Genomic DNA, 19,813 nt, shown 5'->3' on the forward strand with positions numbered 1-19,813 from the left:
ATCCACAGCCTTGCTGTTACTCTTGTACGGTCACATGCTTGTCTCAACATTCAGGGACACAAGGTCCATTGTAGAAATAAACTTTATTTTATACATTATAACATTTTATGATTTCATAAATTATTTTGAGTCTTCTCATTTGTTTGCAAGATATTAAAATATCAAACAGGCTTCAAAGTAAGGCATTCCTGTCTTTTTGGTTTAGCTTCACTGCCACCTAGTGGCCAGTTCATGTGCATACAGCTTGTTCAGATTGAAGAGGAGGCTTTTTCAGATCTGGGGGTATTTCACAAAGCAGGTTCTCTTACTAAGCTGGCCAACTAAAACCTGAAGTGAGGGTTCTCCTATACAAGCGAAGAACATCCCTTATTTCTTGTACCAACTGGGTTGATTTGGACTTAAGATAACTGGCCAACTGAGAAATCCTAATATGTTATATAGCTGCCTTTAAACCATTTTCCTGTAGACATTATTTTACCATATTCAGTTTTATGGTGTGTTACAGCAGTTTAGTTACATTCTAGGTATATATATATATATATATATATATATATATATAGCAGTTTTACCCCAGGCCTCAGACGTTGCTCCTTCCTGCTCTGCCATTAAGTTCTCTGAGCTGTCGGCTGTTCCTATAGAAGCTTCAGACTCAAGCATCTCATCATCAGATGCACGTGGCTCCAGAGCCAACATCTCATATGTCAGCTCCTCCCTTCAAAATCACAGACAGAAAAAGATTACAAACATAGACACAGTACAAGCAAACACTGTTGAAACATTTTACAGTGTATTAAGTTCCTCTTTGGGGTGGGGGGCACAAAGACTCCGAGAAACACAGAAAAGCTCACTAAACAGGCATACAAACAAACCCTCATAACAAACTGACAAACACAGACACAGTGGGAATGATGGTGAAAGAGGGGGAGAGAGAGGGACACTGACTTCTCTTTCTGTAGGTTCTCTATTTGCCGAGTGAGCACTTTCTCTTCTTGCTGCATTGCTGCCTGTTGCTGTTCACTCAGGCCTGACTCCACCCCCTCATCATCTGGACCCTCCCCCTCAGTGACCAAAGGAGACCGTGGGCTCATGGGTGGTGAAGGGGTGTGGTGGCTGCTTCTGCGCAACCTGCCTTTACCCTAAAAGACAAAAAGAAATAAAACCCAAATTCACTGTATTCAGCTCTGAACAGGCAGAAGGTGATATGAATGAAAACTGTCTCCTGTGGAGAAAGACACAGACAAAAAGACAGACTCCATCAATTAAAATGACAGTCCTAGAACACAGAGCATGAAATTTTAATTATGTGAAGACAGGAAACTGGACACTGGAAAAATTGTTGATACGGCAGTAGAATCGTAACGTCAATAGTTTTAATAAGTCTATCTTTAACATCAACACATTGTTTATTTGCCTGTATATTAATGGTGATCATCAACATTGCTGCTTACTTGTACACAAATGTTTCTAAGAGTACAAAATAAACCTACTATGTACTGCTATCTCAGCAATGTATCAGCAAATAGGTTTACATGCAAAGCACCTCATGAAGTCTACATGTAACATCAACATTCAATTTAAAAATCTCGCCCAATCCTACTTTAATTCACTGATAAGGATTACAGTTTAAACAAACAGTACTCAAATAGACCTGCAGGGGGCAGAACACTGAACAAAGACAAAGCTGCACACACAGAGCTTTACCTTTTTAACTGCACTTGGCTGCGCATTATTGAGCCGAGAAGCAAAAACAAGAAAAGAAATAAGAAAACAAACAAAATTATTAGTAAAAAGATTAGGGCTGCATGCACACTAGTCCCACTGGGAGAACTCCAAAGCTGAACTCATTATTTAGTAAGCTAACTGGCTCAAATTTAGGTCAGCAGCTCGCTGGACTCATTTTACTTTCTTCTGCTAAGAAAGAAAGCAAAAAAATAACTAGAAATTAATAAAGATCAATAATTCAATAGTTCTAACATGGGCATCTATCAGAAGGGTGTATGTACTTGCAATAAACCAGTTAATCAAATGGAGTCAAGACACTTTCAAGACATTGTTTTGCAACATCTTCGTCACATTCAATTGCCAATGTCTTACTGTCACATTTTAGCACTTCTTTAGAAGACAGTGATTTTGCAGCGCTTCCTTGAGTATATTTATCTTTAGGGCTATGTTAGCTCATATTTAAGCCTGTTAACCCATGAATCCAGCTTTGTACATGACCCCCAAGACGAGCCACGGGACAAGGACGGTCAGCTTGCTCGGCAACATAGTGCCTAGTGGACAAAAGACAGTCATTAGACAGGATATTGTTCAAAATCCACTCTTTTCTATCTTCACATCTTCTACAGACCAGACAGGTGACGAGACGACGAAAGACTGACAAAGTTGGCAACAATGCTGCACTAATGTTGATTACAACGACTACACAGAGTCTAGAGATCACAGCGCTCTTGCATACATACCGGGGTGGCAGTTCGGGTTATGCTCATAAACCTAACAGCAATTAGTACTGGTTTCTGAAGGAGGGGGAGGTGAGGGGTGGGATGGGAGAGGGGAGAGAAGGGTTAGTGGGATGGGTGCTTCTTCAAATCAGGTGGAAAACTGATTAATCAGTACCCAACACAAACTGTCCAGAATCTCAAAGCAGTTTCTTGCACAGTTGAGGATTTAGGATATCAAGATTATGATTGGTATAGATGGAGGTTGGCAGCTGATCCTACTTCAGCACTCTTACTATCAGTTTTACTGTCATTGCTCTTACCATAGATCTCTTAATGTGTGTGAGTCGGCTCTTGGCTTTGCTCTCCGCAAACTCCAGCGTGTTGATGTCCTTCAGTCTGGCCTTGTACTTGTTCATCTGTTCACAGATGATTAGCTCCACACAGCTGAAGAGAAAATGCATGTGCAAAGTTAAATATAGATCTTATGACATACAGAACTAACTTGCCCAGACAAATGTGTGACCTATATGAATATCTTACGCAGTGGTCTTGCTAATGTCTTGCACACTCTGCAGAGGGTCTATGCTGTCAGGACATCGTAGAATACAAGGAGCAAACACAATCGCTAAAGCATTAGCAGACATCCGGTTAGTCTCCTCTTGCAGTGAGATCCTGAAAAATACACATATAATTGAGATCCAAAAATAAATGTCATACCTACCTTTCTTGTACCAGTGACATTTTTGCTTTGTCATGAATGAAAAGCCCTCTCTTTCAATAGTTTACAATAGTAAATCAGAGTAATTGTGGTTTTTGAATTGTTAACCATAATTCTATGAACTACTGTGGTTCTTAATGGTAACGATGGTTGTATGGTAGTTAAGGGGAACAAGATTTAATGTACAATTTTCTCATTAACTGCTAGGTGCCTTTTTTGGGAACTAAGACATAATTCTACCATTAACTAGAACGGTGTCTTATGGTAACTATGTTTAGAATATAGTTAACTATCAAAATGCCTAATTTTACTATGGCGTTTTTTGGTAAGTATTGTTGCTATATTCTTAACTATGACACTACCATGATTTTGCAGTTGGTAACTATGGTAACTGCTATTAACAATGGCACTGCTGATACAGTTAAAAGGTAATTGTGTATATAACTTACTTTGTCCCGGGATTATTTCAGGTCCAGGATTATTTCAATGTTAGATTTAAATGTTTAATTTAAATAAATGTATATATATTTTACTAAGGGTGCAGGAAAAAACTATTCTTAGATGCCTCGCAATACAGACGTGAATGATTTTGAATTGATTCACAATTGTCAAAAATAGATTTTCTAAATATTTAATTTATAACTTAATTTTGACGGAGCGAAACTTGGAAGTGCAGAAGTGCCGCGCCCGGACAGTCTATGGTGGCACATAACAAAAACACAACTGGATGTATGAGAAATCTGACTGACACCCTCTGCATTAAAAGCCAGTTTAGGTCAGGAGTCACAACCCAAATATTAAGAGGAGCCAGTTTGTCTTTTCAACAAAAATCTCCTTATCACCTACTTGGCAGCCAGAACATTTATGCCCAGTATGTCTCCCTGACAGGACACGTTTTCTCTAAAGTAGAGCAGTTCCTAGTAAAGTGTCTAAGCATTCGGCTGTTTTACGAGGCTGATGTCACTTCTTATTCTCCAGCTTCTTGTTCAAATATGTTGCACACATCCCATTTCAAAGATATTTTACTGACAGCGATCCCCCTACTCTCTACCACGAGACCAAAAACCAAGTTATAAAATCAATAAAGAAAACAGGCAGGACAGCTGTAACGTGCTGCGTGGACATCCATTACCACTGCATCTTATTTTATTGTAACAGCGCATTTTATCACAGATGAGTTGCAGCCATCAAACAAAACAAAACAGCAGTGACTGATAACCTTCTAGTTTACTTGCTACATCACTTCCATTTGATTACTTAATAAAATATATTGGAAGTACATTCATTATGAATCAATAGAAATTTGCTTTAAAAGTACAAGTCCTCATACAATGTGAAAATAGAAAAAATGTTTTATAATCGCATTGCAGTGCTCCAAATCATAATTGAATTGAATCGTGAGGTGCCTAGAGATTCCTACCATTATATTTTACTGTAACTGTATTTACAAAAGATGTCTTATACACTAAAAGCAAACATAAAGGAAAGGCATAAAAAACAATTGATATTGTTCCCAATAGAAAAAGCCTCATTCTATTGATTTCATACCTGACGAGGTGGAAGATGAGCCTCTCCAGGGTGCAGAGGTGAGTCCTGCTGAGCTGATCGATTACTGTGTAAACCCCTTTCACTACTTCTCTCTTGTCCTGCAAACCTGCACCAATAAAACATGCCGAAAAGCAATAGTCAAATTATTAATAGAGGCAATACCAAGTAAATGTTTTATGTGAAGATGTTCTGGCTTACTGAGGAACACAGTCAGACCTGTTGCCCTTAGGAACTCCTCATATAGTTCAAACGTCAGCAGAGGGTTGGGCAGATCCCTCAGCCACTGCTTCAGTACGCTGGCAATGACATGGATGTTATAGTCATCCAGATTCACGCTGTTTGAATCTGAAATAGGAGTCACCATGAAGATTAACTTCAGCACACATGCAATGCATGTGTTTCTGTGGTATATGGTTGTTCAATAATCCTTCTAATGCCTCACTTCAAGAGCAATGCTTGCAGAGTTTGTTCTAGTACTAGACAAAGCTGACAGAAAACCCTGAGTTAAAGAACGCTGGACGGTAACTTACTAACGCATACATCATTCTTGTATGAGGGACGCATTAGAATTTCCAAACCCAAAAATTAAGGCACCAACGTTCAAATTAGCAAATACAATCAGCAACAAAATGTTATCTGCATTAACAGTAATAACACGAAAACTACTCTGCTGATGTAACTGTTATTTGTGTCTCTTTGTGATGGAAACAGGTTTTGGCAGTATTGGTTATATATGCAGAACAGGTGTGGCTCACCTGTGTCCAGCCCCATCTTCAGCTCTTTGATTTTATTGGTAGAGCCAGATTTCCTGTAGATGCCTTCTGTGTAGAGACCATGCATCTCTATGTAGTTGATTAACTTCTCCACCACCAGAGGCACAGCTCTCTCATCGTTGGTTAACCGAGAGAGCTCCACACCAAACTGCCTTGAAGATTGTTCTGGATCAAACTGCACATCCAAATCCACATCCACATCCACACACACACACACGTTTTGTTTGATGAAAAATTTAAGAATAGCCCAAGTGAAAACAACAAAACAAAGCTGCCCATTTCTTACCTTTTTGCTACATTTTGTGGTCATCCTCAAGCAGCATTTCCTGTGACATGCATACCGACATACTGTGACAGAAAACAAAGCAACATCAGTGAAAACTCCACTCTAAACTCATAGTCCAACCCTGGAATTACAGCCTGCTATAATCAACATGCAAAACAAACATCCTATTCAGCATGATCAGAATGAGTTAAGAGAGAGAAACAGAGGGGGAGGATGGACAGGGTGTTACTGGTAATTCTAAGATGAAAGCAGAAAAATGTATGAGGCTGGACTGAGTATATCTGATTACAGTGCTCTCACACGAGCAGGCAGACACTTAGGAAGCTCATTAGTGAGAGCTAGAGGCAGTAAGGAAGCTAAAATTAGTTTTTTTTAAATTTTCCCATTAAAGTAGAGACATACAGGGTATTGCAAATATGTAATATCTGACAGAACTGTTTTGAGTTCTATGTGGCTCTAAGTGAGAATAAGGTACTGTAATAGGCAAAAAAATGGGCACTGACACCTGAAATAGGTAGAAAAAATAAAAGAAAGCAATCAATGATGAAGTAGAGGATAAGAACTGAAAAACGTACATTTGCAGACACATGCCCTGTCCATCATCCAAATGAGAGAAGAACAGTACTCGCAGTACGTGGGGATGCTGTACTGAGTGGACTTAAATATGTGACCCATGTGCTCCTCCACCTGCAGGGGGCAGCAGAGATTTAGGTTAGCTCTAATGTTCTGAGTGCAGCAGATAAAGTCAGATAAATATTATACACTGCACTAGGCTTCTAATCTAGGATTATTTGGCTAGTTTTGCTAATAAATTAAGATGACTGAAAAACACTGTTAAGCTGACCTAAAACAGTGTTACAGAAAAAATTCTTGAGCAGCAACTAAGGAACTCACAATGTCTGTCTCCTTTTTCCTTCTCTTTTTGCGCTCTGGTTTAGGAGCCTGTGACAAAGACAAAGTGTTATACAGATAGAAACAAAGAATAATGACCAGGCAGAGAGTATCACAAAATAAGGGCTGCAAGCTTTACCTTGCCGAGGGTGCTATCCATGGGCTTGTATTCGGTCATAAACTCATCTAGGAAGACTTTGAAGGTGTTAACCCAAACTTTGACAGGTGACTCAGACCAGTCTCTCTGCTCCAGACGCATGCTCTTCTCCAGAATGTGCTCAAAGAGTGCATACAGGTCCTTATACCTGATACTTCTACCATCATCCATCTGAAATGGGTAAGAGTGAACCAGTGAATAAAATGTAATAGGCTACTGAAGGCAGGAAACCAGATATCTAAACGGATCAATCTTAACTGGTTTGGTTAGATTTTTTAGTTTGTAGTTGATCATCATCATGCAAGTTTTACAAAAATCTGTGGGTAACAGACAGGTGCTTACAGCAAGGGCAGTGGAGTAGGAGTTGAAGATATTGAGGCGGAATTCTTTCAGAGCCTTCTTAAACACCACATCCACAGGAGTGTCCTTCTTACTGTCTTCTGTCTCCAGATCATTTATCTATCAGACCAAAAAAAATAAAAAATCAATTACAGTGAATAAGAGAAACAAGACTGAAGAGAGGCTGTTCCAGATTATGGGTTTATATTGTTGATTATGTGTAATGTTTTCACTGCATTTAAGTTCAGAAATGACACTGGCCTGTACCCAAAGTCATATTGCTAAATATTATAATATTAGTAAAGATCATCATTGCAATGTTCATGGAAATCTGAAGGTACCTTCTTCATGAGGAAGTCATTCATGCTACGATAGTCAGCTGTGCAGGAGAGGATATGGAGAGAATCGTTCTGCCATGCAGTGGGCTCTTGTGTTATGCTGCTGATCTTTAAACTGCGCCTCCTCCTCATCGTCATGATCCTTGTTTCTGGCTCTCTGTTCTCCTTGCTATCCCGAACACGATCTTGCGCTCTACTCCGCTCCGGACTGCCAGAGGGGGAGTCTGGGGAGTTGGAGAAAGTGAGAGTATGAGAAACAGGAGAGCGCTGATCACCTGAAAAAAATCTTATACTTGGTTACATGAAGAGTCATTATTTCCCCGTTCTTACCATTGGGTTTGAGATCTCCATCTGCTGAGCGCCCACTGGTGGACATCTTATCACTATGCTTTCCCTTTCCCCAGAAGCGCATCTTACCCCTGACCCTGCTGAGATGAAACAACACACGTTATGACTCTCTATGGAAAAACATCCAAATCTGAAAACTGGATTAGGAAATAACTGCTGACCTGCTGTCTGTATGTGATGAGGACTTCCTTAACGAGTCCACTTTGCACAGATCTCCTGAGGACATAGTCTTCTGCAGACGCTTCTGTTCTTTCTGAGAGGGCTACAACAAGACCATAGCACCATGAACAAAATTAAGGTATAATATTATATCTGTGAGCTGCAACATCAGCAACTGTACATATGTAATTGCTGCTGCTAACATTAAAAGTATATACACTACATGTGAATGAGCATCTAAGAGTGAGTGAATGGAAGAGAAGGACAGTTCATAAAAGAATATGAGAGCAAGGCAGGAGAGTATTTTCAAACAGCGATTTTGAGGACATTCTAAGGAAATGGAAATTAATGTCTACACCATGCGGGTTATCAATTTCTATAAATGGGTCTACTAAAAGCACTGAAAAAAAAAGAGAACAGAGTTAGGTCTTCTCTGAAGAGTCTCTTCTTCCTCCCCAAAGCAAGACAGGTCAAAGGTGCAAATCCACTGGAAGAACATTGGTGTTAAGTCAGTTAAGGTTAGCCATATCTCTGTGTTAATAGATCAGAAACAAAACCTACAGAGCCAGTAACAAGAGCAGGTGTAACAAACTACAGGAGGCTATGAGTGTATAAAACCAGCATTTTCTAACAAATACAATCAAACCAGATTTAAAATGATCTCCTTTTAAAAGTAATTTTCCACAAGAACTGAATCCTAATAACGACTGGCCAAATAAATACATTCATTTATATTACTGTTTCAAAAAACTGGCATGTGTTAGAGAATGCTGAGTTAGAGAGAAAACCTCCTTTGGTGTGAACCACAAATACAGATTTAGCACTCATATGTTAGAACCAGGGCCCAGAGGAAGTGCAATGGCTGGGGAATGGTTAGCAGGGTGATGGGGGGGCACCACTGTGGCTAAGTTTACCATCTCTGAGTCGCTGTGGAAGGCCTGGTCAGCAGTGGGAGAGCCTGGAGGCTCTGGGAGGGGCAGTGTGTGAGAGAGCACAGGGGTGTACTCGTAATCATCATCATCCTCATCATCCGAATCAGCCTCAGTGCTACAGGCACGGGTCAGGAAGTCGGAGCGAGTCCGAGCCACGCGAGCTTTCTTTGGGCGGCCACCTCTGGCCACCTGTTCATTTAAAGTGATTCATCACATCAAAACTCAAAATATTATAAAAAGCTGTCCAACTGCAGACTTTTTCATGACTAAATATGTGAAAAGAAAGAATTTCAGTAATTGAACTGAGCCATGTTTAGATGTTACTTCGGGTGCTATGTGAGATTCTGAGCATTTAAATATAACGTCCTCTTGTGAAAAGTCTGTTTCTGTATAATGCTCGCACACACAGTTTATGCAAAATGTAGATGGCTGCAAGAGGACTGGAGCCTCTTAGAACCTGCAGGTGTAAGCAAATTCACATTCACAAATCCACACATACTGTACTTCAGACAAATGCTCTAACATTATTCTAAATAATCTCAAGGCCGTCTTCTTGAGCCAGAAACTGCTACCTAGTGCTATATTAAAATGCTCAAAATCTCACACAGTGTAGACAGTGCAGTGTAGCTTTTTAAACCTGTAGCATGTGGACAAAGTCATTATTTCTCAACATTTCAAACAGTACAAAGAAGCATAAGATGTGATACGCAACATGGGTAATAATCAGACATATTCAAATACGGTGAAACAGCATGAAATAAATGAATGTGTATGAGATTTATGGTCTTCACCTCTCTGCTTTTCAGTGATCTGAAACCTGATGTTCTCTCTCTCTGCAAGGCCATAGAGCGCTCCTGATTCGCCAGATCTTTATCGGACCTAAGGGACAAATTACAGACCACTGTAAGTAATATTAAGATATTTTATGTATGCTATCTGAAAAAATATCTAACAAGCAAAACTGCATTTTTACTGGTACACTGATTATTGTGTTATAATGAGTGTTTCTTTTCAATAAAGCAATTACTTTATCATAGTTGGAGTCACAAATATTTGCATCCTCAATATCTGAACCTGATGGGTCTCGACCTCTCACATCAGGTTGGGCAGTCATTTTTTAAATGTGTGTTGTGCTAGGGTCAGGTTCAAATTTCACCTTTGGGTTTGCGCAGCCTGCCCATCACTTTTAGCTAACTTTACCGGGCATTTCCCCCTATTTTACTTTTACTCCTTACTTACTGTTTTTTCTCTATAGTTTCATTGTCTGAAAACAGTGGAAAAATGGATACATATGATGCAGGCGTTTAAAGTGATCCATCACACCAAAGCTCAACCAAAATATGAGGAAAGAGCTGTCCAACTGCAGACTTTTACATGACCAATTAATTGAACAGAGGACATCTTTTTTAGGATTTCTCACTTTTTGGATTAAATGGGTGAAGGTAATATATTTTTATATTAGCACCACACAACCTGCAGTGCAGTATAAAATGATTATCCAGACTAAAAACATTTGGAATGTTGTTCAAAAGCACTGCTTGATGAACAAATCTGTTGAACAGAATTTAAAATCTCTCTAAAGTCATATTTTACAGGTATTTAACTGATGTATTGAATAACTGTGTATGTACTCCTATTACACCCAAAGAAACTATGAAAAATTATATGAGCATCCTTAATCCTCAACACTCATTAACAATGCAAAGATTTATGAATATGTATGATCATGCAAATTGAAACCACCCACTGTCTCCTCCTGCCTAGACCCAATCCCCTCCCCCACTACCCTGCATGCTGTCTCTATGTTTTATGAAATGAGGAAGAACAGAAACAAAGCTCCCAATGTAACATTGAGACTCTGCCTTTCTGTCAATGCAGCACAGTCTCTTTGACTTCACATGCTCAGTTTTGAGTCTTTATCTTCTAAAACTGCCTCAGTGCAGCATCAGTGAGCCATAATGAGCCTGCCAGGTTGTGTGCTAAGTTGTGTCGCTAAACTAACATTAGCCCCTTGTGCTAATAAGGATAGTGAATCAGAAGTAACTTAAGCTAACAGCTTCACACACATAGGTTTACTCAATTACATTTGAGTCTTTATCCTCTAAACTTGTGTCAGTGAGGCTTCAATGAGCTGAAATGAAACTGTGGCTGTGTGTAAAGCTGTTTAAGCCTTATTGCTGAGCTAACACAGGCTTACAGGACTAACAAGGACATTGAAGCAAATGTTTATGCTAACAGCTCGCTCCACACACAATCATAGATTTACTTGATCAGATCTGAGTCTATATCATTTAAATTTGCATCAGTGAAGCTTCAGTGAGCTGGAATAAACCTGTGATGGGAGAATGAAACTCTAGCATGCTAAGTTAACAGAATAGCTCTACTCCATCTGAAAGCTTATAAGACAGATGTGGAATATAAATTTGAAAACGTCATAATTTTAAATACCAACACCAATTGTCAAATTTGAGCTAATATCTTACTGCACTGTCCAAATATATATATATATATATATATATATATATATATATATATATATATATATATATATATATTTATATATACACATTACATAAGCAAAGGCATGTTCTGAAGCTGTAAGCACATTTTCTGACACCACATTATTGGATCATGACGAGTTCATGCTCAAAACCAATATGCTATATGGCACCTTTTTTCCAGATTTATTGAGAAAATCCATTTTCAGTAACAAAATGTGTGCTATTCTAACATATTTGACACAAATATCAATCCATATAATCCTAATAAGCCACCCAAGAAGAGTTAACCATTTAAAAAAATGCATTTTTGAGTGCACAGGGTCTTTAATTTTTAACTAATCATTTATTATAGCATATTAGTTAATAATGTTTTTAACATAAATGTTTTACGTTACGATCTAATGAGGGCGAATATAAGTGCACAGTAATTTGTGCTATCCTGTCAGGTTTTCTTCAACACTTTGGATGACGATGTGCAGGTTTGGGTCTGTTGCAGACATTTTTTTGTATGTAAGCCAGTTTCAGACTCAAAACTTCATCATGCGTTTTGGGTCTGGTCAGGTTTACACAAAAATTTGCTCGAATCGGGTTCAAACTCAAAACATAATGCTGTGTGTTGGGTCGGGCTTGGACAGAAAATTCTCATGAGCATCTGGGATCAAACCAAATCTTCATGCCTGATTAAAACTCTAACTGCTGTTTTCAAGGTGTTATGTGACTGTTATGCCTGTTGAACTCTGATATGTAATGATGTACATTTGCTTTTACTGACTTGGAGAAGGTCAGCCTGCTGCGCTTGGGTGAGAAGGCCAGGCTAGTGGCTTTTTCCTTCATGCTGATACTGATACTGTGAGTGACTGCCTTCTTCTGAGCTTGTATTTTGGCCAGGCTCTCTTCTGTTCTGGATTCTGAGGTGATGTCTTGTCCTGCACCTCCTCCCACCAGGGTAGCTGCGCCAGATGAGATTGAGACGTGGTCCAGTGGTGCCTGAGATGGCGGGCCAGTAGAACGATTTGAAAGAGCCTCTCCAAGTTGAATGCCTGGGGAAATGCTCTTGTGATGGGCTGTGCTTGGCCTGCACTCTTGCTCCAGCCTCTCCATGGCTTCCAGGCTGCTCTGGTCTATAGGACTCTCCTTCTGCATGCTGATGAGGACCACTACAGACTCCTTTCTATCTCTGCCAGGTTTTGGCCTAGATGATGTCTGTGTCTTGGGACAGACAGGGCTACTTCCCTCATCTGATATATAGAACAGAGGCTTTGAGGTTGTTTGACCTGAATGAACTGGACTGGACAGTTCTAGCTTTCTTACTGGTGCCTTCTCTGATTCTGATTCACTCTTATTCACCTCCATTGGTATGGACTGATCTTCAAGGGATGGATCAGGATGATGGTGAATGTCCGTTTCCTCTAGCTCCACGTCATCCACGTTAAGGAGCTCAAAACTGCCATGGCTGTCTAGGGAACTTTGAGGAGAGGAGTGGAGGGGTGGAGCCTTCAAAGATGCTGTGTTTTCAATGGAGGCCACTGGTTGGTCAGAGAGAGGAATATTATTGGACCGTACCTTCAGCAGTTCCAGACTAAATGTAGCCTGTTCCAGCTCTCTCTTCCTTCTGCTCTCCCGTTTGGCTCGGCTCTTAAGAGTGCTATCATCTAGAGCTCTGGAATGTTCTGACAGTAGACTCTCAGTGACCTCCACTGTCTGCTCCTCCTGTGACATCTCTGAGTTTTCCTGAAGTGCTTTTAAGTCTAGGTCAGTTCTCTGGGCATCAGTAAGGTTTGGGAGGTTATGTAAACTTTCTGTTGCAGTATTTTGCTCTTCATTGTCCTCATTAGTGTGTTTTTTTTCTTCTCTCAAGAGGCTACACCTAAGAAGAGCAATAACATTATAGAAATTATAATACTACAAAGGCTATGGAATTAGGAAAGAGCACATAATTGTGAATGTCAATGCTTTATTCTTAGCACCAACCCAAACAGCAAATTCTGCAATAAACGATGATAATAATAAGAGCTTTTATAAATTAATTCAAGCAAAGTAAGTCACTTACAGGTTTCTGAAAATATAAGTCTTATACCTCTGGCGAGCCTGGTGCCCCCTACAGGCAGCCTGCAGTATTACGATGGCTCTGCACAGCTGCAGGTATCTCAGCCTTTGTCTGTGTGCTCTCCATGTTGCCTGAATAAGGCCTGCGGCTCGCTGTCTCCGCTGCATACACCGCCTCCATCCTCTCTGAAGCAGCAGAACCGCATCCCTCTGCAGGAGATACAGTCTTCTTTCCCTGTAGCCTCGCCAAGCTGCCTGCAGGCACACAGCTGCACCATGCTGGAGCTCAGTGACACCAGCTCTCTCTCTACTGTGAGTTAACATACACTCACGCCACCAGTGCTGCGTAAAAGATAGAGACAGAGTAAGACTGATAGACAGCTTAGGTACATCAGGAAGTGTCAAACATGTATATACAAGCACATGCGTTTATATATAACTGCCATAATTTTCAATGTTTCAAGCATTATTTCTAAACAAATAGTTATTTACCTTTCGTGTTAAAACATAAGATTTTGCCTGTAGAGCAACACAATTTCATTACATATAATGAATTAAAACTACCAAAACCTTCAGGAAATCAGCCATATTTGTACAATAATCTAAAAAATTAGAAATATTAGTTATATTGACTAGTTTGAAAATATTTTCATTCTATTGTTTTTGGCAGTGTAAAGTAAGAAATTAGTCAGTGACAATTTCTGCTGTTTGGGCTTTGTACTTTGACAAACTTGATTTGAAATGGAGCAAAAAAGCCGAATGACAACTTTAATTCAAGAGTATTTATACTGGGTGAACCATACAGGGTTTACCACCTATTTTATCTTCATAATACTGTTTCATTTCAAGTGCTATGTGCTGGAGTACAGAGCCAAAACAACAAAACACTGTGTGTGCATGTGTATCTCTGACTGTTGTTTCCATAATGCATCTGCATACTTATGAATATATTAACACAGAACAGCATTAAGAACCTCTTTGTTTAACAAAGTCGGGTCAGAACATGTAAGAAAAAAACTCAGTAAACACGTTTAACTCTGTATTACCGAATAATACACAGGAGACTTAAAATACAGCACCTCTCTGCATCACCTCTCTGCAAAGTCTAAATTACTTTTGGCAGAAGAACAAGAAAATGTTCAGAAAAAGAAAAGACCTGAAGGGAACTAGGCTCCTCTTCTTCTGTATGACTAAATCAAATAAACCATCATAAAATATTAATGTCAATTTGAAAACACTTTTGAAGTCTTTTGCACATTTTATAAGTCTTTGTGTCTATTTCTCAGCCCAAAGATGAAACGGTCAACTGCAGGGAAAACACACACTTACACATGCGTGCATGCACACATAGCATTGGTATGATCCACTTCTCCACCAAACAAAAAATATTTGTTTCATGAATTAAACGTCAATTATTTTGCCAGTTTCCTTACACATACACACACAGGGACGTTTATTTAACCAATGGAAGGAAACACCTTAGAAAGAGTAAAGCTGCCAAAGCAATCACTATATGACCAATGTGATCATTTCTAGCCACATATTGTGTGTTTTGAGCCTCTCTGTATGCCTCTTTATTTTTCATCCAACAGATGTGACAAACCGATTTTGCTTGTTCATGCCACGACAAGCCTCAGACAGTTATTTTTGCAGCACCTATGGGACCTCCTATAGCGCAGGAGAGCCCATTTCAGGCCAGCTCAGTTGCTAAACTCTATAACCTGCAATGTGAACTATAAACTTTATGCTCAGGTTTTTAAAAACTTCAACTAACCCTCAGTGGGAACATGAGAATGTTCATGGAATGTCATGTCCCTCTGAAATAAGGAGGACAAGGTTTGGGAGCAGAGCTTCTGTGTACCTGTATGACACATGCAGCACGTCTCTGGTTGACGAAGAGTTGCCTCTCTAACAGAGCTCTAAACCTCCTCTGCAGAGCCACAATCCTCCTCAGCACCTCCTGATGGAGCAGGTCCTGTAGCCTTTGCCTCTGTGCCTCCCGCAAAAACACCTTGAGGGGGTAGAGGTTTTATACATTTATTCAAGAATTATTGTATTCATAAGAGTCAGAAGAGATGAATTATAATGCCAAGTTAGTGTCCCCTAGTTTTCTTATACACCACTAAAATATACCATTTGAAAAAACATTGTGAACAACTGTCTCACTGAGTGAATACAACTCTCACTAAAACAGAAGGAAAAAAGTGATACCATGGATTTGCCCACTTGATAACCATCTGGGTCAAGGTCGAGTCTCTGCAGGAAGTCTTGAATGCTAGCCTGACTCGCACCAATGCCATCTGGCAACAGCACATGGAAATGATGGGCAAAGTCCTACAGATGGGCAAAGAAACAAGTCAACACAGTTCAATCTTTTGGAGAACCTAGATTTCAAAGATTTTTCCTAGCAGCTGAGCCCAACATGTCCCTTTGACAGCATGTGTGCATCATATATCATACCTTAAAGACGTATTTGACGCTGTATCCAGATTGGCGTATTCTCACTGTCTCCAGCATACCAGTGTATCGCAGCTGCCTCAATACCAACACATCACTGAAGCGTAGAGGAAGCTAACAGATACAGAGAGAGAGAGAGAGAGAGAGAGAGAGAGAGAGAGAGAGAGAGAGAGAGAGAGAGAGAGAGAGAGAGAGAGAGAGAGAGAGAGAGAGAGAGAGAGAGAGAGAGAGAGAGAGAGAGAGAGAGAGAGAGAGAGAGAGAGAGAGAGTAGTCCATACTGTGTCTTCAAACTTTCACTACCCCATCATGCAATCATTAGCATCACAAAACACAAAATCCAAGGCTACTAGTACCTTCTCAGCATTTGAGCGGATGCATTTCACAAAGTAGGGCTCTGACTGGCCCAGGGTTTCCATCAGTTTGTTGAGGGAGGCCTGCAACACAAAAGACAGAAAAATACACAACACTGTAAAATTGCTTGCACACTGACTTGTTTCATGTTTTTTTCCAGTTGATCAAAAACTCCAAGGCCAGATTAGACACAACCTGTACTCTGTATGGCTATGCAGAGAGGGAAATCAGACTGGATGTGTGGCCTAACCTGAAACTGTGCGCTGATGCTGGGAGGCTTCTTCTTCTTGTGCAGATGGAGGAGAGATTTGGTGATGCGGTCATGAAGTGTCAAGCTGCTCAGGTACTTCAGGGATTTCACATCTAACAAGTGCTGCACACAGAGCAAATGGCAGTAAATAAACCAACAAATACACCAGTGCATCAGCACCATCCCAAAACAAATCTGATATTCAGTAGAGCATAGATTTAGTTTAGTCTCAAACAAAATGATTCTTGTGGATGAAAGCATGCAGAAATATGTCCTGATGTGGTTATGTGTGATTGCTTGTACTGAGGCTGTACCTTGGGCAGGCAAAGCTTGGCCTTGTAGTTCTTATTTCGCCTACAAAGAAGAGGCTTGACATCAATCACTAAATACAGGCTTATGAAATTTTACATAGTTAACAGTAAAGGACAAATGACTTACATCAGAATGCCCTGAGCTCTTTCCAGCAACTTGCTGCTCATAGCATTGACAAATATACCATCGTCTTCATGAGAGAAACCAGTTGAGGACATACGACCAGGCCTAGAGCTACGGCCATTACAACCAGAGAACCCATCTCTGAGAACAGGGGAGAAAGAGATGGCAAAGGGATTAATGGATTTGTCCATGTCAAAGAGTAATTATTAAATGCTCTTCAGCAGTAGCATGTTCAATAAATGGGATTTGAATTAAAAGGGCCCATATAATGGAAAACTGATTTTCCTCACTTTCTTGAAATAAAAGACTTTGACACTGTATGTAAACATTGTTAAAGTTTCAAAATGCATTATTCCTCCACAGTCCATACAGTCCATACAGGTAAACTAAACTGCAAAAACTTTAAAAACCAATTTTGAAATTACTGTTTCAATGTCGTCACAAAAACCAGCACATTTTCATATATCCACCTATTCAACTTGCAGCAGGTTAGCCCTCCCATTTACACTGACATGGCAAGGACTTTTTCAGTCAGCTTTCTGAATGAGGTGCAATACAGGGCAGCTCATTTACATATATCAGTGTCAAAGGCAAAATATCAAAAACAGCTTATTCTAAGGGATAAAGACAGGTTGGCAAAATGTATCACGACTGTTTTTGGAACATAAAACCACACAAATATTATATGTGGGCCTCCAAGGATAAAAATAAAATACACGACACATTACGGACAATTTAATAATATGAAGAGCCTAGATAGTTCTGTCTTTCCATTGCAGGCTGGCCCACCTGGTTGATTTCTCATTGATAGCGTTTGTGCCTTGTAAGTCTGAGAGAGGGCTGCGTGGGTTCTTCCGTGTGATGCAGGAATCTGTTTTTAAAAGAGACATTATCTACATTACTTATGACCTTGGTACAACAGCCACCGCAGATCAGATTCAGTTGAGTTTTATTCATGTAGTCACCCACCAACCAGTAGCCTGCTTGCTTGTAAGCAAAATATTCAGGTAAACTAATGAAACTAAAGTCTGAAATCTAAAAACACGGGTGAGGCCTACTGTCTGGAGGAAACAGCTCCAGACAGTGCATGACCTTCATGTTTAAGGGGGTGATCTACATTGTGTCCATTGCCATCTGACACACAAGCCATTTCCTGTGAAAAATTCCTGCCTAGATCCAGCAGCAGATACACTGGAGCAGATCTATCTAACGCTGTGTGGCCGCTGTCCTTGGCTGTGATAAACATGCAGATTCTACAGTAACTGTCAGCCTCTACTGCACAGTGCTGACAGCTACAGTATGCTCTGCAGTGATCACTTAACAACACACAAGAAAGAAGGAAATAAAAACAAGGAGTGTAAATAAATCAGACTCAGTTCAAAACGATAATTATTATCAATGACATGTTGGCAAGTTAACAATAGGTTTATTACTAATGCCATTCAGAGAAATTAATACGGTATAATGAGATGCCTATTACATTATGAGACTGTCATTAATGTACATCTCTGAGTGTGTTCTGTGAAAGGTCTCTTGGTCTTACTAACAACAACAAAAAGGATCACAGAGCAGAGTTAGAGCACTATGGAACTGGCTATTTTCAGTCACATATTAAGCCACTAATTCCACTGCTCTCAATTCTTACTGGAGGGCTGACCACTTTGAATGAAGGAAGTGATTGTCTTACTGTATTTGTCATCTTTGCATCTCTGAAGGATCTCAAGGCTTCTTTGGTGCACTGGGTGATGCAGGAAACTAAAGCTATCCACACTTTTAATGACTGTACACTGCACTGCAGAATCGGAACCTAAGAAGGAAGGAGAAGAAACAATCCCATATCAACGCTTACATTTTAGAAGCAATAATGACGGACACTACGATGGATGTGACACTTTGGAGTGTGCTTCATGGTAGCTCTGTGACACAGCACATCCACAAATATCTTGCTTAGCTGTTGTTTGCATATTTAAACAGTTAAACAGAACATCCTCATAGTCTCCGTGGCCATGAATAATAAAAAGAACTGCATCGCGGCTCATGCAGTCAAGGCTCACGTAATCATGAAGAGCATTTGGGAAGATGTGTTACGTGAAAAAATTGGTTCCCTTCTGACGCCAAGGGGGCTACAACTACATTAGCGCTTCTATTTTTGACAGTCAGCACCAGGAAGCACTTGCTAGCTCTGAGCAGGAAAATGCAAAATTGTGCTGCAGGATTCACTTTACTGATCAGTGTGCATGTATAACTCCATGAGTGTGTCTGTGAGAGTGTGTCTGTGCTTATATGAACTCACCACTCTTCTTCTCCCTGTGTTGTTTGCCAGCTCCTTTAAATGCCACCACTGCTCTAAAGTATGCTCTGAGCACGGCCCAGCGGAAAGTGGCCACAGGGTTGATTCCCATCAGGCCGCAGATAAAGGCGCTTTTACTGCTCTTCAGCAGAGCCACGATGTCCGGACGCATGTGGTCTGTGTTTTTCTCCCTGAAGTCCTGTGCAGGAACAGAGGAAAGAAAGACAAAGATTAGATTATGAGTACTCAAAGGAACCTGCATTGCACCTAATTGTGTACATTTTGTTGCTCTATACAGTTACCAGTTACAAATTCATTAAAACAAAGATTAAAATTTGTTAATTTATTGATTTATTTCACAAATTAATAAATGCATGCCACCATAGGAAGACACTAGTATTCCAACATGTGAACATAACTGAAGTTTTAAACACACTAGGTGGCGTGATATTCTACATTAATGCCGCATTTACTGTACCTAACATAGATGAGACTGTTCAGTAACTGCGACTGTTGAGCTGTGCTGGCTGAATAAGCTCACCACTGCAGGCA

The 19,813-nt window shown here is 40.1% G+C and overlaps 1 protein-coding gene across 16 annotated transcripts in view; it reads right to left on the minus strand.

Annotated features, from left to right (window-relative positions):
- myo9ab (myosin IXAb) overlaps nt 1-19,813 on the minus strand; it is a 106,205-nt gene that overhangs the window by 3,037 nt on the left and 83,355 nt on the right. For 7 of the 16 annotated variants that reach the window (XM_037542567.1, XM_037542568.1, XM_037542560.1 and 4 more), the window contains 31 exons: nt 19,265-19,460; nt 18,659-18,778; nt 17,761-17,842; nt 16,975-17,112; nt 16,851-16,890; nt 16,537-16,659; nt 16,289-16,369; nt 15,938-16,048; nt 15,689-15,811; nt 15,339-15,488; nt 13,509-13,819; nt 12,204-13,298; nt 9,722-9,809; nt 8,913-9,119; nt 8,001-8,101; nt 7,822-7,919; nt 7,495-7,715; nt 7,157-7,273; nt 6,797-6,985; nt 6,661-6,708; nt 6,342-6,453; nt 5,767-5,828; nt 5,463-5,655; nt 4,924-5,052; nt 4,708-4,813; nt 2,982-3,113; nt 2,762-2,885; nt 2,463-2,516; nt 1,702-1,719; nt 943-1,136; nt 570-712 (listed from right to left, as the gene is read on the minus strand). In XM_037542567.1, the coding sequence (XP_037398464.1) occupies nt 570-712; nt 943-1,136; nt 1,702-1,719; nt 2,463-2,516; nt 2,762-2,885; nt 2,982-3,113; nt 4,708-4,813; nt 4,924-5,052; nt 5,463-5,655; nt 5,767-5,828; nt 6,342-6,453; nt 6,661-6,708; nt 6,797-6,985; nt 7,157-7,273; nt 7,495-7,715; nt 7,822-7,919; nt 8,001-8,101; nt 8,913-9,119; nt 9,722-9,809; nt 12,204-13,298; nt 13,509-13,819; nt 15,339-15,488; nt 15,689-15,811; nt 15,938-16,048; nt 16,289-16,369; nt 16,537-16,659; nt 16,851-16,890; nt 16,975-17,112; nt 17,761-17,842; nt 18,659-18,778; nt 19,265-19,460 (4,906 nt within the window). The remainder of the gene's footprint in view (nt 1-569; nt 713-942; nt 1,137-1,701; nt 1,720-2,462; nt 2,517-2,761; nt 2,886-2,981; nt 3,114-4,707; nt 4,814-4,923; nt 5,053-5,462; nt 5,656-5,766; nt 5,829-6,341; nt 6,454-6,660; nt 6,709-6,796; nt 6,986-7,156; nt 7,274-7,494; nt 7,716-7,821; nt 7,920-8,000; nt 8,102-8,912; nt 9,120-9,721; nt 9,810-12,203; nt 13,299-13,508; nt 13,820-15,338; nt 15,489-15,688; nt 15,812-15,937; nt 16,049-16,288; nt 16,370-16,536; nt 16,660-16,850; nt 16,891-16,974; nt 17,113-17,760; nt 17,843-18,658; nt 18,779-19,264; nt 19,461-19,813) is intronic. The other 9 variants (XM_037542561.1, XM_037542572.1, XM_037542573.1 and 6 more) reach the window with 8 other exon arrangements.

Source organism: Pygocentrus nattereri, chromosome 11 (assembly GCF_015220715.1).
Source record: "Pygocentrus nattereri isolate fPygNat1 chromosome 11, fPygNat1.pri, whole genome shotgun sequence".
In the NCBI taxonomy this organism is placed as follows: domain Eukaryota; kingdom Metazoa; phylum Chordata; class Actinopteri; order Characiformes; family Serrasalmidae; genus Pygocentrus; species Pygocentrus nattereri.